At 39.9% G+C, this 25,183-nt stretch overlaps 3 protein-coding genes across 5 annotated transcripts; 2 read left to right on the top strand and 1 right to left on the bottom strand.

The window, feature by feature from the left end:
• The first annotated feature begins 1,033 nt into the window (after positions 1-1,033).
• pcolceb (procollagen C-endopeptidase enhancer b) lies at positions 1,034-10,925 on the top strand. Its single transcript, XM_005925817.3, has 9 exons — positions 1,034-1,238; positions 2,397-2,505; positions 4,029-4,287; positions 4,465-4,589; positions 7,269-7,405; positions 7,567-8,303; positions 8,407-8,487; positions 8,964-9,134; positions 9,620-10,925. The coding sequence occupies exons 1-9, from the start codon at positions 1,150-1,152 to the stop codon at positions 9,748-9,750; spliced, it is 1,839 nt and encodes a 612-aa protein (XP_005925879.1). The 5' UTR covers positions 1,034-1,149; the 3' UTR covers positions 9,751-10,925.
• A 3,970-nt stretch (positions 10,926-14,895) lies between these two features.
• On the bottom strand, positions 14,896-18,611 carry LOC121814773 (transmembrane protein 272-like). 2 transcript variants are annotated; one of them, XM_042222251.1, is made up of 6 exons: positions 18,515-18,549; positions 17,325-17,346; positions 17,021-17,080; positions 16,885-16,935; positions 16,598-16,762; positions 14,896-15,140 (listed from the first exon to the last, which is right to left on the bottom strand). In XM_042222251.1, exons 3-6 carry the CDS (start codon positions 17,073-17,075, stop codon positions 14,935-14,937), a joined length of 477 nt encoding a protein of 158 aa, XP_042078185.1. In that variant the 5' UTR covers positions 17,076-17,080; positions 17,325-17,346; positions 18,515-18,549; the 3' UTR covers positions 14,896-14,934. The 2 variants fall into 2 exon arrangements, with proteins under 2 accessions (XP_042078185.1, XP_042078184.1); XM_042222250.1 differs by lacking the exon at positions 17,325-17,346 and having other exon boundaries at positions 18,515-18,611.
• LOC102297789 (cornifelin homolog B) lies at positions 18,559-23,533 on the top strand. Of its 2 annotated transcripts, none has more exons than XM_005925814.3 (4): positions 18,559-18,685; positions 21,159-21,257; positions 22,354-22,499; positions 23,259-23,533. In XM_005925814.3, exons 2-4 carry the CDS (start codon positions 21,161-21,163, stop codon positions 23,346-23,348), a joined length of 333 nt encoding a protein of 110 aa, XP_005925876.1. In that variant the 5' UTR covers positions 18,559-18,685; positions 21,159-21,160; the 3' UTR covers positions 23,349-23,533. The 2 variants fall into 2 exon arrangements, 1 of the variants encoding a protein (XP_005925876.1); XR_006054562.1 differs by lacking the exon at positions 18,559-18,685 and adding an exon at positions 19,584-20,311.
• The last annotated feature ends 1,650 nt before the right edge of the window (positions 23,534-25,183 follow it).

Below are 25,183 nucleotides of genomic sequence, written 5' to 3' on the forward strand. Positions count from 1 at the left end.
CTGTTGTAATAAAACATTTTACTGTAGAGTTCAGCATAACTCACGTTTTTAATTATTGCTTTTACGAGCCCTGTATGATTTTTATTCTGGTTCCTGCAGTTTTTTTAAGCTTTCCTGTGCTTACACTGGATCGTTTTGTGAGGCGAGGTTAATTCTGTGGAAAGAATTTAATCTTTTTAATGAACCGTCACCTAAATTGTGCTTGTGTGCCCATGATCTTTAGAAACAGCAGTCAGGATCCACGCTGGCAGCTGTGAGATCGCAGCAGTACAGAAGTAAATGCTAAATTTGCATGCTAATGTGTGAGCCCAAAGAGGGACTACCATTATATTGAGATTCAAACACTGCAATACATCCTACATACTACATCTATTACTTGCATGTTCACCTTTCCACCTGTCTCCCTCTCATTCACACACATGTAATCTGCCTTGCTTCTCCAGTGCACACCTCCATCTCTCCAGGTTGTCCTCCACCTGCTTTCCACTCTTGCTACAGATCACGGAGTCATCTGCAAACATCACGGTCCTTTGCTAGTCCGCATTTCACGAGCTTGTACAACCAACTTTTCATTTCTTTATCAGTCTCTCACATGGTTATGGAGGAATTTTGGGAATCCTTTACAGCCCATTGAGGTTTATTCACAGTTGTTTTAACGTCCCACTGCAGCATTTCGGTCGAGCTGAATTCTTGACTAAAAGTCCAACATGTAAACCTGATGGTTCCAGATGAAGATGGCGAACAAAAGCACGGCTTGTAGCCGGCAGCGCTGTGAAGTGGTCATTATACATGCTGCAACACAGGCCTTCTGTAAGCACACGCCTACAGAAACTTACCTTCTGCATATACTTCATTAGTCTACCTGTTAATGAGCAACACAAGCACACTGTACAGATCCACTCTGGCTGTGAATCAGTGTAAACAACACTTTTTACTGCTAGTCACCTGCATTAACCAACTTCATTCACGCACCCTTGCCTTTCTTCGCCTTCCCTCCGTAACACCCCACCATCCAACCATCACTTCCCCTCCTCTCCCTGCCTCCCCTCCCCTTCCCAAAACCTTACCCCTCTCCACGCCTCTGCGCTGCTTCTCCCTCCTTCTTTCCCTTCTGCACTCTCGTCTTTCCCAATCCGGGAGGACAGCAGGATGGAGGACAGGGTGTGGACCCCCATGTGCCTTCTTGTCATTTTGTCCTTGGGATGGACTGATGCTCAGACTAATGACACTAACGCAAGGTAAGGTGTGCGCAGCAAAGTTATTCTGTATGTATGAGCTGTCAATGTGCCCTTTGTGAACCAATTATCTTTTCAGTATGTGCACATGTGGCAAGCAATTTTCAAGCCCACATCAGTCTGGATTAACTACTGTGCATGTGTGAGACTGTTTCCTCTCCTGGTCGCAGTATTGTGATTACCGAAAGCTCGGTAGAAATAGAAGGGTGTAGCGTTAGAAAGATGTGGTCGGCATCCCATAAACACACAGACAGGCAGGCGGACACATAATGACAGCGTGCTGTAATTTATTGTGATTAAATCTGGGTAGATGTACCAGCAGCAGTGCTCTCGTGTCATATAGTTTGTTTTTCTTGTTGCAGCTGAGAAGTAAATCTTCCTGAAATTCTTTGTTTGTGCAGAGTTCCACACAAACAAGGTGTAAATTGAACATGAGAGACAAACAAATGCCTGTGGCCTGCTAAGCTCCTGAGGGTCAGAAGGGAGGGGACTCCAAAACTGGAATATTTTGGCCAAGTGTGGCCTTAGAGTACCACAAGAGACACACCATGCATGCCTGGAGAACTTGAGAGACAGAAAAACAGCTCTGTAATGTAAGGGATTGTAAATTTTGCCTCACTGGCTGCTACGGAGTAAAATTTAAACCTAATTTCCAGCTGCAGAGTTTCTGGAGGAAAACCAGATGCCAGATCAGCCAACATCTAAATTAACGAGTCTGGGCCTGGCCCGCACGGCAAAATTAAAAGTTGAAGCTGGCGCTGCTTTGATGTGTGTTTATCCGAGTGCGAAAGAGTGGGTGTGTGTGCCACCAAACCGTGTGTGATTGGGCTGCTGTGCGGCGGTGTTTGCAAAGCGAACGCGTACAGTTTTCTTGCGGTGCAGTCAGAGTGTGGCGATAACACATATACTGTGTATTAACAGTCCTGGCTTGGTTTGGCCAACTTCTATGAAAAAAAAAAAACATACCATGAGAGTTTACTGGGAACTTTCCCAGCCTTGGAGAACAGAGAAAGACTGTGTTTTTCACATCTAAACGTGTGTGTGTGTGCAGGTTTTTGCCTCAATGCTCTTCAGTATAGCTGCATAAGCAAAAGCAGCATTTCCTGAAGCCCACAGCGCATGAAGTGAAGGGCAGGATTTCTTTTTCTCTTTCTCTTTCAGGCCAGTCTTCCACTGTGGAGGCCACCTGGTCATAGACTCCGGCATCGTGGCCAGTGAAGGTTTTCCCAGCTTGTACAAACCCAACAGCAAATGCACCTGGTACATCACTGTGAGTCACTGAAAGCAGCTGTGATGTTTCAGTCTGGGACACGGGGATAGCGAAACAGTGGTAGCACCTATGTAGATGACTAAATGTTTTGAACTGAAGCCAAATCATTGTAGTGCCAAAAGGATGTGATTGCTGTGTGGCACTAGAAAATGTGATTTAGAAAAAAATAGAAAAACATTTAATGAAACCAAGGTCAGGTTGACTACAGTGCTCTCAGATCAGTATACAATCTGTGCTGCCTCCTGAGCCACAGCCGCCCCAAAAATGATCAAACCACCAACAACAGGCTCATATTAAGTTGCCTTCATCATTCTACTATAAACCAGCTTGGCCCAAACTGGACCGTACCATCTCCTCATAGCTACAGGGGGAGCCAGACTGTTAGAAAGTGCTTCAACAGCACAGAAACAAGAAGCAAAACATTAATTTACAGTTCCTCTGTGAGTCCTGACAACTGTTGGTTCATCCACATGTAAATAAACATGTTTCAAGAACTCCATTCCATTTACTGCAATTCAATTCAGTTTTATTTAAATGGCTCCAAGGCTCAAGGAGCTTTCTGTAGTAAAGTAAAGCAGCACGGAGAAAACCCCAACGATCAGACGACCCCCTATGACAGCGGTGTTGATCTCCAGGCCTCGGGGCCGGTGTCCTGCAGGTTTTAGATGTGTCCTTGATCCAACACAGCTGATTTAAATGACTAAATTTCCTCCTCAACATGTCTTGAAGTTGTCCAGATGTCTGGTAATGAACTAATCATTTGATTCAGGTGTGTTGACCCTGTGTGTTATCTAAAACCTGCAGTTCGACACCACTGCCCTATGAGCAAGCATTTGGCAACAGTGGGAAGGAAAAACTCCCTTTAAACAGGAAAAAAACCTCCGGCAGGACAAGGCTCAAGGAGGAGCAGCCATCTGCTGTGACTGGTTGGGGGTGAGGGGAGGAAACAGGAAATAGTGAAATGGGACTTTTTGGGGAGCAGAAAAAACAAACACTGCAGTGTTCCCTTTTGTGTTGATAATTCAAGTAACACCTATGCTATTCCTTTTTTTTTTTTTGTCATTTTAACTGTGAAATATATTATTTATTTTTATTTAATCAGCAGGTCCCTCGAGGATAACATCTACTTTTCAGATTTGGCCAACAGGCCACATTATTACAATGTTACAAATTCAGATATAACATCAAACCACATGAAACAAAATAAAAGAAGTCAGAGTCAAAATAATACAAATACGAGGTCGGGGTTGTGAATAACAGTTGCATAGATGATCATTTTCAATGAAAGGACATTTTCAAATCTGGTTATTTTATTTTGGTAATCTATTTTCTTCTGGATCTATTTCCTTCAAAAACACATCTGTAGTTTTTACTCATCATTGATATGCTTCACTTTCAGCATTTTCTTGCTGTTTTCAGAGTAACACAAGCAGTATCAATGTTGAAGAAATAATCTGCCTTACATAACAAAAAACCAGGTTGTTCCTGTGTGTGGGTCATACTGAGTCTGTTGTCCCCTCCAGGTCCCCGAGGATCATGTGGTCATGCTGTCTTTCCGCCTCTTTGACTTAGAGGCTGACCCCATCTGCCGCTATGACTACCTGGACGTCTACAACGGTCACTCTCGCCTAGTGCAGAAGTTAGGTCGATTCTGCGGGACCTTCAGGCCCGGTGCCCTCATCTCCACCTCCAACACCATGATGCTGGAGATGGTGACGGATGAAGCCACTGGTGGAAGAGGATTTCTGGCTTCTTTCAATGCAGGGAAGCCACATATGGAAGGTGAGGACAAGTAATCCTGCAAATATTTTACTGGGGCTCCAGGACGCAGTTTTGTTATTCTCCTGCAAACACAGGGCAGCCCCATGCTTTTATTGTATCACCTGGCTTTTGTCTCACCTTAACATATTGTAGCACACTCTTATTTTTAACTCCATCTTCTTTTTCATATTTCCACAGAGAACCAGTTCTGTGGAGGACGACTGACCAAATCACAGGGCTCCGTAAAGACGCCCAACTGGCCCAACTCCAATTACCCAGCAGGCATCAGCTGCTCGTGGCACATCTCCGTAGAGCCGAGCAATGTAAGCTGATCACACTACACTTCATACAGATTGAGAGCGGTTCACATCAGAATTTCTGTTATTATTATTAGATTCCTAATGATCGCGTAGCATTAAAGACCTGCTCGCTTATATTAAAGAAAGCTGAATTTATCATTTTATTTATTTATAGCATATCAGTGCCTTAATATTAGTTTATCTGTCAAATTATTGTGACATGTTTAAGTGAATATTTTTACCATTTTACCGTATTTTTTACCGTTATTTATACTGTAATTTGCCATTATTCTTAAATTTAAAATTAGATAGCAGTAATTGAACGCGTCACCAGTTTTCTAGGTAAATATATTTTTAAAGGTGCTATTGACACACGCAAAGAAATTAAACCGCAGATATCCAAATATTAAGTTATATGTAATAATGAGAAATGACACAGAAAAAAAAATCAAAAACGCTTACTGAAATGTATTTAATGCTTCATACAAAAGCCTTTGATGAAACCTTCAAGACGCCTCCTTTATGGAGAAACTATAATCGCATGCATTGCTCAGGCATGATTTTGGCTCATTTTTCCACACCAACAGTCTTCAAATCCTGAAGACACCCTTATGAACTCTGAGCATCAGAGCTTTCCATAGATTTTCATTAGATTCAGGTCAGGTGGTTGGCTGGGTCATTCTACCAGCTTTATTTTAATCTGTGAAACCAGCTGAGTTTCCTTGGATGTGTTGGGCTCATCGTCTTGCTGAGATGTCAAACCCTCGTGTCGTCTTCATCATCCTGTTAGATTTTTATCAGGTATGTGAAGGGTGCCCGCGCCATATGCTGAAAAACAGCCCTACATCAGGATGTTGCCACCTCCAAACTTCACTGGAACCTTCAGTAGTTTAGAAATTCTTCTGTAACCAATGCCATCGGTATGTTTTGCATAATAAGGCTGCGACGGTCTTAAGAAAGCTCATTGGTTTTACCCTTCATTAGATGTTTCTTGTTGACACCTTGGTAACGAGACACCTTTTTATTTGGACTGAACCACCTGATATTAATTTGCAATAAGTGGAAGGATTGCTTTCTGATTACTGAAGATTTCAGCTGGTGTCTTTACTTTTTGTACCTCCTTTTCTTCATGCGTTCAATACTTTTTCTCTTTGTCATTATTACACATAACTTAATTCATGGACTATGGTTTGATTTCTTTGCATGTGTGGATTTGATAGGTTGTTACCGACATCGGGTCAATTTCATGTCAATAGCACCTTTAGAATAATATTTACTTAGAAAACTGCTGATGTGTTCAATACTTATTTTACCTGCTGTACATATATCTAGAATGAAGCATCAACATGTTGAAAAAAAAAAGTCAGATATCTACTGTTCCCCACATGGCCCACATATCTCTTTTGGTTATGTCACCCTAATTAACATATTAATTTGAATTCTGACATTTTCTACAGCCATGCCTAAAAGTGGCATTCTTCACATTCATATGCATTTGAAAAGACTGTAAAATATGTTGATTTTTGTGGCTATTCCGAACTTGTAAGTTAAATACCACAAATTAGGCCGTCTACAGATAGTTATTGACAAGAACACAAATTAGAAAACGAAGTGACATAAGTGGAAAGTAACATCCAGCGGAAATAAGGACACGTGTAGGACTGGTTCACTAGCTAGGCTAGCTAGCATAAATTTTCCCGGTGGAAAAATTTGACAGCATGATGTTGCACTGAGGAACAAATGCTAAGGAATATACGCTGTACATAGCCTTCCAACTAGCGTAAAAAAAGAGAGTAATTAATCCACCTCATAGGGTTTATTTTCCAAGGGTTAAAATGTTGTATCTGGGAGCTAAAAGCACCTAATTGTTAGCAAACACCAAACATGTATTACCTACTCACGCAGGAAAGTGCCCAGTCAAATAGTTTAGATTGAATGATTTATAAATACTCTGTCAGTGGGTGCTTCAGTCAGTTTAATAATAAAATCCAAAGGTGTTTTCTGTATCTTCAACACTTTAAAATACTTTTATAGTTAACTCTATAAAAACGAATAATATAGCCAATATTTCCAATCAAAGAACAAATAGATTCTTGTGGATCTAATCTACATAACCAGTGAAGCTGACAATGCACCAGGAATGCAATAACCTCAAAACAAAAAAATTTGCACATGATTGTTAACAAGAACTGGGCTTAAATCTTTGTGAAATATACAATTAGAAAATATGCACGGGTGCTGAGGTATCATTTTAATTTGTATTTCTATAATTTACGTGCACCAAATATTAGTCAAAATCAAATTTCAATTGACTGCATGTGCAGTTGAGTATGTTAAATGCCTTGTGTTGGAAATAAATGGCAGTAAAGGGGCCCATCACAAGGAAATGTACTTTCCTTGTATAATACTTAATGCAGTTATCGTGTGTGAGTGTGACAGCGGCCTTGTGCCGAAGTTAAAATGAAAGACCTCTTTGAGTCCCTGCAGGCGTGATAATGTGTGCCAAGAGATTGAACTAAAAGAAGGAGGGAAGGAAGCAAGGGCAAGAGAGGGAGTAAATGCACCTCTGTGTTTCAGAACTCCACCACCACCTCCTGATGGCTGCACTGTACACGGCTCATGAAAATTAGTCAGAAGTAAACATGTGCTAGCGCCATGCCCTGCCAAGACTTTCATAGCTTTCTGTTTCCACCTATTTTCCAGGTGATTGAGGTACAGTTTGAGAAACTGGATCTGGAGCCTGACATGTATTGTCGTTATGACTATGTGGCCTTATTTAATGGGGGAGAAACGGATGACTCGAGGAGGATAGGGAAATTCTGCGGAGACAAGCCACCAGGGTGAGATACTGTTCAGATATAAGCTACTTTGAATTAAGCTAAATACATGTATACATACCTTACAGCAGAGCTTTGCTGACGTGTTTATACTGTCACGTCCCGTTTCTTCCACGTGTCTGTCGCTTTATCCTTTCTTTCTACTTTCCCTGTTCCTTTCATAGCACTATAGTGACAAATGGGAACGAGCTGCTTCTCCAGTTTGTGTCTGACCTCAGCGTGACCTCAGATGGATTCATGGCCCACTACTCCAGCGTGCCTCGTGGGTCCCGCACACCCACTGCAGGAGGAGACTTTATCCACAGACCTCAGATAACCTCCACGACAAAAATACCCACCAAACCAACCCCCAAACCAGTTCCCAAACTCAGACCAAGCCCCAAGCCCAAACCCATTCCCAAACCAGTTCCCAAACTCAGACCAAGCCCCAAGCCCAAACCCATTCCCAAACCAGTTCCCAAACTCAGACCAAGCCCCAAGCCCAAACCCACCCCCAAACCACCCAAAAGGCAACCAGGAAGGCCACCGCTAGTAAAGAAACCTCCACTAAACAGACCCACTACTACTAACATCAAACCCACATCTAAACCTAAACCTACACCTAAGCCTAAACCTAAACCTGAAATTAAACCAACACTAAAGCCTAAACCTAAACCTGGAGTTAAACCTACACCAAAGCCCAAACCTACACCTAAACCCAAGGTCATTAAACCAACTCTTAAACCAAGAGTCAAGGTTAAACCCACACCTAAGCCCAGTATAAAACCCAAAGTGAAACCAGTGAAGCCAACCACTAAGGCAGGAGTTAAACCAACAGTCAAACCTAAGATGAAACCCACAGCATCATCTCAACCAGGAGTAACCAAAGCAGTGACCAAGAAACCCGATGTGAGCAAGAAACGTAAGTACAATAAAATGAGTGTTGAATTTTTAACCTGCTTTTTACCCCCATGTATGTATTTGTGTTTACTTGTACTAGAAAGTGTTTGTTGTTTTTCCTACAGCTTTACCACTGAACCCACTGTGTACACAACCCTGTAAGCGGACTGGAACCCTCCAAACCAGCTTCTGCCCTCATGACTTTGGTGAGCTACAAAACAAGCTGCAGTCTGGGCTTTGCAGAACTCCTCTCCATCTATTTTCACACCTTTACACCTACAAAATGTCACTTGGTTCTACACATTTTCTCCCCATTGAAACATGCCTTTTTTGTGATTCTAGCCCACTCTACAACTAAGTGCTTTCTAACATTTAGACACATTTATACTCAGACGAATGCATCTGAGAGCAACTTATGGTTAGTGTCTTTCCCAGTCTTTGGCATGAAGACTGGGGCACCCAGAGGTCAAACCACCAATCTTCAAATTAGTAGCGACCACTTTAGGGTGGCTTTTTAGCAATGGATATTTCACTCATAAGCAGATTCCTCAGATAATCACTCAGAAAGTCTTAAATGTTTGACCAAAGTTTAAAGAAGTCTAAACACCTTGCAATGATAACTTTTAAAAAATCTTAAATTGTTTCCCTTAGTGACCACATCTTTCTTTTTTCTTTATTTTAGTGATTACGGGTAAGGTTACGTTTATAGATCCTGGTCCAAGGGGCTCAGCAACCATCGAGGTGTCACTGATCAAGGCGTATAAGACAGGAAGCCTCACCGTCACCAAATCAGGACCCGCCAAAACAGTCACACTGACTTCTACCTGCAAGAAATGCCCAGGGCTAATCAAAGGTAAAAAATGAGACAGTTTTCTTGCTCTCCATCTTACAGAAATATTGCCACATAATACAGTTAGAGCAGGGTGTCAAACGTCTGTAAATACTGTGTACAAACTGGAATTTCTTAATGATGGCTTTCTATGTTTAGGGTACTACCAGTGCTAAAATCCAGTTCAACGTCAAACTGTATGCAGATGATATGATTTTGTATTTAACCAATAAAAGTCAGCGATTAAAGGCAATAATGTAGATAATAAAACCATATAGAGGCGTCATATTGCAGCATATATCATTGGTGCCTCTGGGATTATTGTAAATAAATAACCACTACATAAAGAATAGGAGTAAAACAGAGTTCTGGATTGGTATAATGTTATTTAACAGGAATTGTTCATTTTCAGTGTTGTTCCTTTAAATGTTTCCCTTTAAAAATCACAAGCTGCTCTGATGTAAATGATAACAACTTGCTCTGGTATTTCTTCATTGTCTCTTGTCCAGGCCGTAACTACGTGTTGATGGGAAAAGTGGACACAGAGGGCAATGGCCATTTGAGCCCCTCCAGCTTCACCCTCCTCTTTAAGCCCGTTCATTCAAAAGCACTGGATGTCATTTCTCGCAAATCATGCTGACATCGTGGCCTAAACCACCAATCAAACTGACAGCCTTGACTCTTTAGAAAATGTAACATTGCATAAAGAGTGAAAATATTATAAACAATATCCTGCAGAATTTTTTTCATATTACAATATGGTTGTGAGAAGGAGTTACATTTTAAACATACGATATTAACATATTACTTTTGTATTTTCTATGTAAATTATAAAGTTTCTGTGTTAAAAGATACATAATAAACACAGTTTGGGGGTAATTTTAGTCTCGACTATCCATTACTTTCCCTGGTACACTGAAGTGCTGTACAACATAAAGATCTTAGAGACCATAAAACAAATATGACATTTATCACCAGCAGCAACATGACACATGATTGTGAGGGACTGTTGTCCTACATGATGACCTCCTGAAAAGCTTGCAATGGCCTTCATATATCAACCACGCTGTCACAGATGCCACTTTAGTGCGAAGGCAGCAAATCGAACAAAGTGCTGGTCTTCAGTGATTTTGGTCCATATTAACATCACACAGTTGCTGCAGATTTTTCAGTTGCTCATTCATGATGAAATATTTTTTTCTATCACATCCTGAAGCTGTTTTATAGTAATGAGATCTGGTGATTGTGGAGGCCATTTGAATACAACAAACTCATTGTCATGTTCAAGAAACCAGTTTGAGATGATCCCATGAACTTTGCAAAACATGGTTTGTCATCCTGCTGAAAACAGTCATCAGAAGATGGGACCACTGTGACCATAAAGGGACATGATCAGCAACAACACTCAGGTAGGCTGTGGCTTTTAAATGATGCTCATTAGTACTAAGTGACCCAAATTGTGCCAATATCCCCCACATCATTAAACCACAACCACTAACATTAACTGTTAATATAAGGCAGGGTGTATCAGTGCTTTCATCTTGTTTATGTCAAATTTTGAACATATCTTCCAAATGTTGCAGCAGAAATCGCGACACATTAGACCATTTGACAATTCAATTTTGTAGCCTCAATTTTTGCTTCCACTGCTTCAAGGTTTGACATGTCGTGTGTTCAGAGATGCTCTTCTACATAGCGTGGTTGTTAACAAGCGGTTGTTTGAATTACTTCTGCCTTCCTATCAGCTCAAAGGAAGGCATTCTCCTGGCATAAACGAGTCATTTTCACCTAGAAAACTGCTGCTCACAGGATATTTTCTGTCCATCTGACCATAGAGATGTGTGAAAATCTCAGTAGATGAGCATTTAAAAAAAAAAAAAAAAAAAGACTCAGACCAGTTGTCACGTTAATGGGTCTGTTGACCCAGCGTTTTAAGTTTTAGTTTATTTATGTTGATGTTTATGTTTTTTAGGTTAGCTAAGTTCATTTGTTTATCAGATTCCCTTTGTGTTTCCCTCACCCTTTATGTGTTTCATGCTGCGTGTCTTATGTTGTCAAGTTCGTATTGCCATGTCTGCGTCTCATGTTTCCGGTTTTATTTTGAAGGTCTGTGTCCTGTGTCAGTGTAGTCTGCTTTGCTTCCTTCGTCTCGTAATGTCAGCTTAGTGTTAGCAGTTTCCCCATGTGTTTCCACTTCCCCTAATCACCCTTGTGTGTATTTAGTCTGTGTGTTTCTTTTTGCTCATTGTCAGGTCGTCTGTTGTCCTTTCTGCTATGTTTCCAGGGTCCAGGTACCTTTGTGTCCATGTCGGGTTTCATGTTTTGATTTTTTTTAAGTTTATCTTTAGTTTCCACAGTTTAGATTATCGTTTAGCTTCATCTTCATCAGTTTTGTTTTGTAATATTTTACCTGCCTTAATAAACGGCTCGCTTTATGTTAACATTCAAGTTTTATTCCACGTCCATTCGTGTCTGCATTTTGGGTCCTCTTCGTCACTCTATACACTCTGCCTGTGCCAGACTGTGACACCAGCCCATTTAGCAGTAAAAAGCATTCAAAGTCCCTTAAATTACTTTTCTTCTCCATTCTGATGCCAGATTTGAAATTCTGTAGATCAGCTTGACCACGACAACATGCTGAAATGCACAGAGTGGCTGAAGTGATCGAACGATTGCATATTTGTATTAATGAAAAGTTGAACATGTCTACCGAATAAACTGGTGATCAAAGTAGGAAAACCTGAGATACAGTGCCATCCATAATGTTTAGGACACCATTTTTGTAGTTTTGCCTCTGTACACCACCATAGTGTTTGTAAATCAAACAATCAATATTTGACTGAAGTACAGATTTTTAGCTTTAAGGGGTTTCACAAAAACTTTGTAGGATTTAGTTTAAGAATTACAACCATTTCACATCCCCCATCTTCAGAGATTGTCACAGTGAGTTTTTTTTAAATTGGGCTTCCACACTAGCTGTCTTACTGTGTAATATATTTTGTTATTAAGATTGGATTATGAGGTATTTCAGGGTATATTTTCTGTCAACATCTTTGAAAAACAATTTCACAACTCATTTTTGTACTTTTTGCTTCTTTATTCTCATATTTGCAAAAAGAGGATGAAGTGCTGGGATTTTCTGAGATAAAGTACGCAGGTCTAAAAAACTGAAAGCATTTTAGGTGATTCAGGAGTGGAAGTGAAAAAGCTACAGTTATGATGGACAGCCTCCTTAAGCTTCCCGTCATGATATATACAGAAAACATTTACATTAAACAAGTTTATTCAGCTTCTGCACCTTCTCTGGTAACTTTCCCTGGGCACATGTGAAACAGCCTGAACTTTATAAAACAAAAAGCCTGTTTTTGTTTTCCTCTCATTTTTAATGACTCTTCTCTGAGGTGTTTTTGTGTTTGTTTTAGCCGCATGAGATTTGAGTTTTTTCAAAATGCATAATTCCTGTTTTCAGTTCTCAGTCTGACGTGGTTGTGCTGATCCATGTTTCAGTGTAAAAATGCACTGGACTAAAAATAAAAAAATACAGTAGGCTTTTTTCCACAATATTATTTTCTCATTATGAAACAAAACAAACCCACCATGGATTGGAAACTTCTAAATGAAGACTGTTTCAGAGGGATTTCTTTAGAATACAATACTGTGCAAAAACTTAGAGCAACCCCTGATTTCTTTATATTTTGGAAATAGGTGGAGTGATTTTTAACTGTACAATCATATGATGGAAATGGTCAAAGGAGCTTGCAAAGAAAAGCGTCTGGACTTCTTTAAGTTACTTGAAGACGTTTCACCTCTCATCCGAGAAGCTTCTTCAGTTCTAAGGTCAAATGGTGGAGAGTCCCAGATATAAACCTAGTGGGAGTTTCCCCCCACAGAGGGACAAAAGGACCCCCTGATGATCCTCTAATTGCCTGAGCCAAGGTGTGAAACTGGGTGTGGGTCCCAATCAGCCAGAGTTTCAGGTGAGCTCATTGTGAAACCTGGCCCCGCCTTATCATGCGAATTTCTGAGGTCAGATGGCCCAGGATGTGAGTGGGCGTTAAGGCGTCTGGGAAGGGATCTCAAAACTGGATTATAGATGGCAGAGAGTTGGTGTCGTAAACCCCCGCCTCTGTTCAAAGATGGTCGCTCACAGTGGACATAGATGGCTTCTTTCACTCCTCTGGATGGTTTGAAAGAGGAGTGAAAGAAGCCATCTATGTCCACTGTGAGCGACCATCTTTGAACAGAGGCGGGGGTTTACGACACCAACTCTGGTGTCGTAAACTGATTGGGACCCACACCCAGTTTCACACCTTGGCTCAGGCGATTAGAGGATCATCAGGGGGTCCTTTTGTCCCTTTGTGGGGGGTTACTCCCACTAGGTTTATATCTGGGACTCTCCACCATTTGACCTTAGAACTGAAGAAGCTTCTTGGATGAGAGGTGAAACGTCTTCAAGCAACTTAAAGAAGTGCAGACGCTTTTCTTTGCAAGCTCCTTTGACTACGATGACCTGGATGACTGAGAACCTTCACAGACACATGATGGAAATGCAGTATATAAAGAAAAAAGTGTTTCTACAGTTACAAGCTTGGAAGTCCATATTTGCTGTGACTGCGTTTAATCCTTAATCACAAATATGACAAACTTTCTTGTCATTTCTGTAAGAAATCTTCAGGAATAGATCTCCAGACATTTTGAAGGACATTCAAAGCTCTTCTTTGGATGTTCCTGCCTTCTGTTCTGTTCTCTGTCAAACTGATCTCACACTGCTTCAATAATGCCGAGATGTGTGCAGATGCACTCTCACCTGCCTGCTGCCACTCCTGAGCCGCCGCTGCACTGGTGGCACTGATCCCATAGCTGACGATCCTGGTGCTTGCTGGACTTTCTTGGGTGACCTGAAGCCTTTTTCACAACAATTAAACCTGTTTCCTAAAAGTTCTTGATGATCCGACAAAAGGTTAATTTAGGTGAAATCTCAGTTGCAACAACCTCCTTGCCTGTCAAGCTCTTTTTATGCAACGCAATGATGAATAAGAAGAATGATTTCAAGCATCCCCTTTTAACACATCCAGTGTACTATTCCAACTCAATCAGCATGACATAATGATCTCCAGCCTTGTGCTCATCAACCTTCTTTCCTGTGCTACTGAGAAGATTATTGAAGCGGTCTACTTTTATGCCAGCGATGAAATGCAGTGGAAGTGGGTTTTTTGGGATCAAGTTCATTTTCATGGCAGAGATGAATTTTGCAATTCATCTAATCACTCTTCATAACATTCGAGAGTATATGCAAATTGCCATCATAAAAACTGAAGCAGCATTTGGCCACGACTCTACTGCTCAAGACCACTTTAAAAAAAAAACACAAACAAAAAAAACAAACAAAAAAAACTCTGGTTGCTTGGAAGCAAAATATGAAGAAACGATGGGTGGCTAAAGACTTTTGCACATGAACATTCAGAAAGTAAACAAGCATTTTGATACACAACCAATTTACCCTCTGACTAAACAGCTCTATCCAATAAATATTCTGTTTTGAGCTGTTTTAAATATTCTTGTTCATTATTTTGCCTAACATTATATATATTATTAAAAACATCCAGTCAAATGTTTAGATAACAGAAATCTGCCGTGAAAAAAAAAAAAAAAAAAAGATTAAACATTTTCCACTAAACTTTGTATTTTACCTGGAAATTGTGACATTTCTCTGAAAAGAAAAAAGTGTGTTGTGTTATTAAAAGCTCTAAACATATATAAGACACATATCAAAGCCAAATTCCAACATGTTCAAAGCTTCATTTTTTATTTGTTAGTTTTCTTTTCATCCCCGCAGCAGACTCCGAGTGTTATCATCAGCCTCTCGTTGCTTACGACAGCAATAGGACAAGAGGAGCACACCTAACAGGATGTAGGTCAGGTTGGTGCTCCAAAATGCAAACAGGTAGAGCGTCTTGTTGCAGTATGGATCGGCTTTTGTTGTGTTTTTATTGTAGTTCGGTTCGTAAATGGAGTAGATCATCACATTACCTGGAGAAATATTAAACAAAAGAGACTCAGAGGTGCTTGCTCAGTAAGAAAATAGTGCTGTAATGCATTAATTCTCATGCCACGAGAAAATCAATTTGCTCCACAACATTAACAGCTTCTCAAATGTGCCAACTCATTATTTTTTGCTTTGGTGTTTAAAGCTGCACAAATCCATTTCTGGCCCCATGAGAGGGGCTGAAAACCCCTCTTTATTTCTCTGTTGTGAATGATCTATTTTAACTTTTAAATCAGTGAACCAGTTATTAAATGTCAGTCAACGGATCTGTGCAGAGCTGAAGTTTTCACGTACTTGAAATAAAATAAGGAAATAGCTCCTCTTTAAATTTCTTTTGAATAAGCATGTCTTACACTTCCATAAAACAAAGGGAAACAATACTATAAGACTCAACAATTAATTTTTACTCTTTGTCAGAGACACGAGTCTGAAACCTCTATGTCACGTATCCATTCATGCAATCAATATGAGTACTACTGTACTATCATGGGGACATTCAGGACTTTCTGTTGATACCACATTTGTGCGGGTTGTGCTAACAGAGCACATGGACTTTGCAGCTTCCACATTTCATGGCCACAGCTGTCATGATTCTATTGCAGAAACTGTCTTTATCAGTTCAGTTTCAACTGTACTGAAATTACCTTCAATTTTTTTTTTTTTTTTTTTTAAATTTACATAGCACGAAACATGAAAACAACACAGCCGCCACAAACATGTGGTCCTCTGATTACATCTCACAGAAAACAGACAACCAGGTTTTAGGAAATAAAAATTCAGAGCACACAAACCAGAGGGAGGCGCTCATTTCTGAAGGTATCATTAAAACTGAAACCATTCTTCAGCATATGTGTGGTCAGAGCATTGCTACCTCAGGCTACCTAAGATATGAATTTACTGGTTTAAGCAGATTCTTGAAGATTAGGCTCTCTAGAAAGCCTGAACTCTTTTAAACAGAATGCAACAAGGCTGCCTCGGTCTGTAAGACCACGGACAGATCATTGATTTAACAGGCTGGTGTGCTGCAATATATCGTTACGTTACACCCTTCTGTGATCAAACAAGACCTGATGCATCACACGTCTAAAGATAAGGAACAAATAAATAATAATAAAAAAACGATGGAACATGTTTCTTTCAAACACAATACTTACATTACCTTCAAAAATCTAAAAATATGTTTTTCTGGCTCTCAGGAGGTTAATCTTATTTTCCCCACATGCACTGATAGATGGTTCCTTAACAATCGTATTATTAGCTCTAGTTTTTATTTTAGATTTGCAACATCAGCTACTCTTTTGCTCTGCTACTCATCTAACTTGGTTGGGAAATAAAACAAAACAAAAAAAAAAATCTGCTTTGCTTGTGCAGGCTGTCTGTAATATTTCTAAAATAGCTGACTTTTGCTGTTAAGAAACTGGATTCAGCTCTCAAAGCTCACCTGTGATGAACCAGCAAACATAGAAGATGATGGCCACAGAGCACAGAACGATGTTGCAACAGTTGTAGCACCAGCTCAGTGCCAACAAGATGGGTACGAGTATGAAAAAACACATATAGACGGGGATGAAGGGCTGCCTCGGACAGTCGGTGCTGTACACCAATCCTACAGGGCACAAGAATAAAGATGAGTGTCTTTATTAAACACCTTTGATTATTTGATTTTTCAAACTTTGTTTCCAGCATATAAATTAAATTCAAACATCAGTAGATTCATCTCTCACTTACCAACTACCCCTTGAGCAATGAATATGATATCGAAAATCACCAAGGTACAATCTGAAGGAAGGCAGTGATATTTTTAGTCATAAATGACACCATGCAGCAGCTGCAGATGTGCAAAAATGTTTCAAATTACTCTTACTTAATATTACTGCCCAAGGCCGGCAGATGTGTTGTGACCTGTTGCTGTCTGGCATTATGCCTGGAAAGAAATCAAACATACGAAGACAAAGAGAGCCACATGATATTCCTCCACCAGTCGTCTCTATTTCTCAGTTACGTAGCAAAAGAAAAGATTTGTTGAAGAAGGACCAGCTCACCAAAGAAAAGTTTCATTTAAAACTTATTTATCACTGCAAGATCTAAACGCGTGTCAGTATAGTCAGGGAATGAAACTTAAATGTATTATGTGAAAGAATTAAAGTGAGATTTTTTTGCAGGCCTACCTGTTTGTGTGTCACCGGACTCCTTTGGAAACATGACAAGGACTGTTGTTAAAACTTGGTGACATTTAATGTGGCTATGTGGGCAAGAGCGTATTGTCAAACTTCCTTTTACAGCGTTTTCACGTTAGTGTATGCCTCTTTGTGTTCCCTTTCCATTATTGTTATATCAATTTCACAGATTTTAGAGTTATTGGGTTTTTTGGTGTATGGGTTTCCATAAGCTTCACGTTGGATAGAAGAGCTCACAGAAACATTCGCTTACATTATCACAAAGCTTCTGATAATTATTCCTTATTTATAGTTTTCCTTTTGCTGTGTGTTTCTCAGCAGAAATGAAATCTGTTTGCTGTCCCAAAAATCGCACTTTCTGTTTTCAGTTCCCAGGCTGATGTTCTGTGTTTTTTTTAAAATATTGGTTTAGTATGAAATAAAAATATTTTTCCCCGATGCAACAATTAACAGGAAGTGAAAAAGATGCAGTAAGCTATTAAACTGGACGTCTTTTTAAATCATCTATTTTGAAATGTAAAAAACAAAGCCAAAACACCACAGATATTGAAAAATTAAAACACTAGAACAGGGGTGAACAACTCCAGTATCCCTGCAGGTTTTAGATGTGTCCTTGAACCAACACAGCTGATTTAAATGGCTAAATTAGCTCCTGCAGTTCTCCAGAGGCCTGGTAACGAACTAATCATGTGATTCCGGTGTATTGACCCAAAGTGAGATCTAAAACCTGCAGGACACCGGCCCTCGGGGCCTGGAAATGCCCACCCCTGCACTAGAACATGGAGTGTATGTAAATAGCCTTAATAGTAGTCTAAACTATAAAAAGATGGCAAACGGTAGTTTGTAAAATAATTCAGTTGAATATTTTATTGAACAATTAATTATTAAATCAGAATATGGTAATCTGTGTCAAGGTTTGACTGAACAGACTCAAACGCAGGACTCAGAAGTGCAAGTTTAGTTAGTTTACTTACAGTGAGGGAACATTGTGCTATTATAAGTCTTTCAGCAGTTCTTAGGCAGCAATTTTGTTTTTCTGATCTTTAGCGTTTTCCAAAAAAGACTCTCCTCTCTCCACCATGCAAAACACTCTCTCACAGGGGCTCACAGGGTGGGCCGTCTTAAACAGAGGAAAGGATACATTGGAAATCTTTGTCATGATAACAGGGAATAAGACTTACAGACAAGCGAGGCGAATACTACTGCAGACAGACCACACTCAAGTGAAGACTGAAGGTTAGGTCCCAGCTTAAATAGTAGTCTGCTGATTGCCAGATGATTCACAGGTGCTTGATTGCTTCAGGTGCCTCAGGGAGAGGGTGGACATCCCCGGAGGATCCTGGCCTTGCAAGGTAAGTGAACACATACACAGTAACCCCGCCTTAAAAGGAGCCTCCCGGGGACCCTCCGGGTTTATGTGGATGACTATGATAGAAGTCCCAGAGCATGGTCTTATCCAGAACTACCGACTGAGGGATCCAGGAATGCTCTACTGGACATACACCTCTCAGTGCACCAGATACTGAAGAGCCCTCCCACAATGTCTGACATCCATGATGCGTCTCACCGAGTAGGATATGGGATATGGGACAAAAAGGCTTGGGCCACGGTTGGGGAATTGGTGATGCTAAAGGGCTTGACCAAGTACTCGAAGTGGCCCTGATGGGTGTTAAATCTTTCCACTGTCCCCCCCTCTCGTATCAGAACCAGGTGATAGGCGTTACGGAGATCCAGTTTTGTGAACACGGCTGCTACTTGTAGTAGCTCGAAAACAAAATTGTGAAAAGGCAAAGGGACTGGGGGACCATGGCGGTGTCCAAATTCAGGGGTTGTATCCTTCGAAGGCTGCAATTTCAGGCCGATTAAGTCACAGCAAAATGGCTAGGACTTTCCAAATTCTCTATATCAGTCATCCACCAAGGACATAGCTGCTGCTGTTTTCATTGCTAGACAACAGGACCCTTCAATTAAACAGTCGCACATCTTCACGGCCTTCGAAGGACTCGGTCTGACATTGTGTACTTAAATAGAAGTACAAATACTACTGTTAAAAAAAAATACTCCAGTAGAAGTTGAAGTACTGTAAAGAGTAGCTCTTTGGAGGATGTTTCTATTTTTTTGGTGAAAAGCTAACTGAACTTTGTGCTTTATCAACATAATGATAAATAATATCAGTAGATAGGAATAAAAACTTTAGTCTATTTTTTTTATTCTAATTTTCTCAGCTTGAATCTGATAAAGGGGAAGAAGGAAAATTAAAAGTATATTTGTATTTTCTGTTGCCTCCAGTTTAGAGGACTTTGCCTCTGAACAGAAAAATGTGTACAGTCAGGGGTTTGGTGGATTTAGCAGGTGGGGAAAACTGGTTTTAATCGATCAGTGTGGGGGAAAAAAAAATCATAACTCACATTAATCTGTACTGAGAGCTCGAGTAGATTTGCAGGCTGTGATCAGCTGACCTGCTGCTCTTTGAGGATGTAAACACCTGAATTATACCTGATGTGAGCAGATGTTTCATGAGTTGTCCTGGCTGATTTCCATCCTCTACACTGCCAGTAAACTGTTTATGCCATCTTTTTTCTACATGGTATGAAGGTGGAATTCATTGAATGAATTTAAGGAACTTCAGCTACAATTCAAAAGAATCTCTGCTGAATCTCAGTTGACGTGACTTCACTCTGAGCATGAAACCACAGCCACTATGTACCTGACACTTAAAAAACATCACTCCCTTTATCCTCGCTCCTCCTCAGTAGGGTTAGCTAGATGCCAGCCGTCATTCCTTTGTGGTGGCAAAAACAAAACAAAACAAACAACAAAAACACGCAGTCCCACTTTTAACCCCTGACTTTGGTCTTCCATGTGTTTCTGTTCAGGCTGAAATTAAAGGCTCAAAGGCTTCAATTCCTCTTTCACTCCCTGATTTGTAGTTAGATACTAAGTTGTTCCCACACAGAGCTCAGAGATCTGCAGAAAAGGTAGGACAGATATTTTATACTAACGAGCAGCTTAAAAGAGTCAGTAATCTTTGAACTCATGAGACTTTGGTATTAGTGTTATCAGGAAGACGTGCAGCTGCAATGATGAATAAATTATTAATATTATTATTGTTATTATTATACTTCAACTGCAGTAACAAAATAAGCGGACTTAATGATGCATGTCACTTAGGCTGGATGCTAAATAAAAATATCCATCACTGTAGAAGTGACAGCTTACATCGGTTTTACTTTCTGTGTTTGAAACAGTGTTATTCTGGTATTTAATATGTTATATAATTTTGATATAGCATTTTACATTTCTGGCTTCCTCAAAATGCTGTATCATTTTCAAAATGCTGCTTTCAGTTTGCGTGAGTTGTGTTTTTAAGCAAGTCACATCAGGCCTCTCCACGCCATCTTGTGGAGAGGCCTGAGGTTACTTCACCTGCTCTGGCTATTTCTGAAGTGATCGGCCATGAATTTGAATTTTGGCATCAAAGTTCAGACCTACGTGCACAATTACAGCAGGTTTTATTACTGCAAAATGCATTTTTAAATAGTCAAAAACTTCAATTGAGTTTTATTTATATACTGCAAAATCACAGTCACAGCTTTCTCAAAATGCTCATGTGGCCATTAAGTTCTGCATAGTGACGTATCTATTGTTCAGTTGCACTCTTAAAGTATAAAACACATACTAACATCTGTATTTCATTGGCAGCTTATTCAGTTATTATAAGGTTATAAACACCACATAGACTTTATCAGACAGGTCTTCATAGTGCTTTACATGAAGCTAAAGATCCTGTTATCTGTATCTGTATTTGCGATTTATCTCCTCCAGCCATGGCTGTCCGACAGCAGCCCACCCAGATGATGACAACTGCCAGTGCTGGGCAGTGGACCACCGGCCTTTGTGAATGTTGTGTTGATATGGAGACCTGTAAGTCAACCGACCTATTTCTGCAAACAGCAGCGATTAGTGCATCAACCGTCTCCTTAGACTTTGCTTCAGGCTTTCTTTGCAATCATTTAGCAGAGAGTCTAAAGTCAGTAAATATTCAAGAATTTCTTCAAGCAATGAGACTATCTCACCAGAATGTCCAGGTAGTAGTATTATAGAGCAACAAAGTTTAAGTTGCTTTAATGGGAACAGGAATTTAAATGTTAAAACTGATCTAATCTGGTCTCTTTGTGGTTTCACTCGGGGAAAGCTGAAATAGCTCCCCCTGGAGGATACCAAAAACATCACAATGGTACACCAGTGCAAAATTTAAAGTGGATCAAACTCAGTGGAGACCTTCATGTCACAGTGTCACACAGGGACATGCGTAACTGTGCTCTTCAACATGTTTTTTTTAATGGATTATTCTATCTCTGTATGTATGTTTTAAGATCTTCTTTCCTTTTTCACAAACAGGTAAAACGTTTGAAAAAAAAGAAAAGAAAGAACATTAAAAGATTTAAACAACATATCAATTTTTTCCCCAAAGTGACTTTTTTAAATCAAAGACAATAAAACAAAAGATACAAGATTTTTCATTTGATGTGATCACATTCATGAGACATTAGAAAACTTCTTGTAAAATCCACTAGCGTTAACATTCATAATGCCACACACATAAATGCTGTGGTGGAGGTGTTTCTGCAGGTAGACAAGCAAAAGAAGAAATGCTGCCCTGCTTCCTTGGTACTCTCACAGAGGAGCATTAAAGGACAATTTGACTGACTGGAAACTGGAACAAAAGCATGCAGTCAAAATATGAAGAAATAGCCACTGAAACTTTCATAATGTACAATGAGCCACGCAAAACATGATGTAGACATGAGACGAGGAAGATGCGCAAGAAACAGACAAACTGACAGCACGGAGAAGGAGAAGTGCTAAACAATGAACTCTCCATGTCTTTATAAAACAGATTGAAACGGCAGCGTTAGTAAAAATCTATGTTGTTTGCATTGTGATTTAAAACATAGTTATTATATATGAAACGTGGACATTTTATATATAATAACTCTGTACGTGTTTCTCGTCAAAGGTTGCTGTGGCTTTTGGTGTTTCCCCTGCATGCAGTGTGATGCAGCCAGTAAACATGGATGGTGCTGCGCACTGCCACTGCTGGATGTTTGTGGTGTGGTGTCCTGCTTACTCCGTGGGTCCATCAGAGAGCGCCACAACATTGTTGTAAGACTGCTTTCAGATGGAGGACACTGTTACAAACTACATTTAAAAGATAGATGAGGTCACTGGAGGAGGTGCAGTTTTAAGACTTCCTAAAAGTCCTGGAGGTTTCTGCTTGGAGTAATAAGTTATGATATTTTCAGAATATAGTAAAAGTCCTGAGATCGGTCTTTATTATTGAATGTGTGTATTTCAGATGTGGTTCTAAAATGAACTTCATTGCATAAAATGTGGGAAGGAACCTGCACATGTGGCTGCAACTCTCAGATATTTGGTTACCAGCTCCACACAGCATTTTTAAAGGACATGTTACTCTCAGTGCTGACGCCAGCCTGTTGTAACAGTTAGCTGTGGCAGGTTCCTGCCAGCATCAAAAAGCTGATAGTTAGTGAATATAGTGGAGCTTTTAGCAGATAAGGAGAAAGAGACTGCCGTCATTAATTTACGTCTTTATTGTTAGTAAAAACAGATGAATGTTGAATGTTGTGATGTGAAATTTACTGTCTGGAAATCACAGGAAAACCTCCTCTGCATGTTTCTGTTACTATTCATGTTGGTTTGAGTTCAGAATAATCAGTGCCGTACCTACACAGTGGCAACCACGACAGCACAATAATATTTGTTTTTATATAGCGCCAAATCACAACAGCAGTGGCCTGAAAGTGCTTTATATTGTAAGGTGAAGAAGCTGAAATCCTGCAGAGACCCCGTAACTCCTGCTGCTTCATCCTCTCTTTCTGCTTCTTCTCCTCCATCCTGCAGGGCTCGTTCTGTGATGACTGCTGTAAAGTGTGCTGGTGTTACCCGTGCGTTTGGTGCCAGATGCATCGTGAGCTGAAGATCAGGCAGTAATAGCAGCCCGCCACCTCGACTGCTGCCAGCACGCAGGTCGTCTGTGGATAGGATGCAAACATTTCGGCTGTGTGTTGAGGGCCTATGTCACTGCTGAAGAAAAATGCTTTAAATTTGTTGTCATATTAATGTGTCGAATCCTATTTGACTTTTTCAGGCCAATAAAATCCTTTAATTTTATACAACATCATGTGTGAGATTAATTGTCCTAGTGTTCAGATATAAACTAGTCGTATTCACTAATTGTGAACTTTGATAGGATAGTGAGAAGGACGGTATCATAATATATGTAGATGAAGTAATTGTTTGTAATAGTGGAACCTGTCGGGCTGAAACTGTGTTTTTCTGTTGTGCTTAATTCATTATAACATTGCATCATATAATGCTGCTGTATTAGAGCATTACTACTTCATTTAGATTTATTTGACCTAAAACATTTGAAAGAAAATCCACTGCTTCTGTAACGGTACTTTATCACCTTATATTATTTTTACCTTAGAAAATTTGTTAGAAAAATAAAAGTGCGCCATGCAAAATAAATAAAAATATCTAGCAATGAAACCAAGAGTACCCGAAATCATAAACATTTGAGTTCTTTGTCTAGTAAATCTTTGAGATTGGGTTCTTCTTATTCTGATGTGCCTAAAGCTTTGCAGCATATCGTTGCTTCCAGTTGCCTGAGGCCTCTCTTCTTGCTACACTGATGTAAGCAAACGCTGGACCAGTACACTGACACTGTAGATGTAGTCCCATTCGATACCTGATCTTTGTTTACTCTTGCTTCCTGGGTGAAAATGTGTAGCGAAGAATCGCTGCAATAGTACTTATCGGCCACTACATGCCCCCTTAATGCCTCTACATCACAGAACTCATGGCTAAACAACAAATCTGAGATTCATATTTTTTGACCAGATCATGCATGTACACAACAACGAAGCCTTGACTGCCTTAGTAAAGGTAAACACTGAAAGGTAAACACTCTTATTTTTGCCTACCTTATTTAATTACTAAACACTACCAACTGTTCTATTCACTTCATTTACACAAAGTTGTGTCCAAGGCGAAAATATGAAGAGTTCAAGAAGTTATTGGGTATCCAGATTTTTACAGACCCAAAATGGGACCTAAAATTCCCAAACTGTAAAACAATGCTTAACCTTTCACATGAGGCATACTGAGCGTCAGCTGAACAATATGAAACTGAGGCTACAATTTGATATTCTGGTGTGATGAGTCTCGATTTCTGCCAAAACATTCAGATGTTAGGGTCAGAGTTTGCTGTAAACATTATGAAAATATGGATCCATGCTCCATTGTATCAACAGTTCAGGCTGGTGATGGTGTGAAGATGCTGGTGATATTTTTTTTGGCACACTTTGGGTCCCTTAGTACTAACTAGCATGCTAGTAGTTAGGACTAGCATCATTTAAACACCAGAGCCTAACTGACCATTGTTGTGAGATGTCAGAGGCTAACCTCCACTGAGGAAGTGTCGATAGAAATATAACACAGAATTCAACAACAAGTATAACTGTATTTGAATTTGCTGAAGCTAATCTTTGTAGGAGCAAAGATATATTTTATTCGATGTAACAAACATACATATTTTGTTCGATGTAGTGAATAAGCAGAAAAGTACAAAATGTGTTGATTCTGAATACTGAAGTGTCATCTGAGTTCTGAGTTAGGCAACCGGATGAGCCACGGGGCATCTGCAGGGTTAGGGGGGTTACTGTATTTATAAGTAAATATTAGGAGGTATTTCAGGGTTTAAAGCATGTGATTTCTTGGCCAGCATCATCTGCCTGATTCCAAGTACAAATTTCGCAAGTCAT

The sequence above is a fragment of the Haplochromis burtoni genome, unplaced genomic scaffold (assembly GCF_018398535.1).
Source record: "Haplochromis burtoni strain Fernald_Lab_line unplaced genomic scaffold, NCSU_Asbu1 Contig_82, whole genome shotgun sequence".
Lineage (NCBI taxonomy): Eukaryota > Metazoa > Chordata > Actinopteri > Cichliformes > Cichlidae > Haplochromis > Haplochromis burtoni.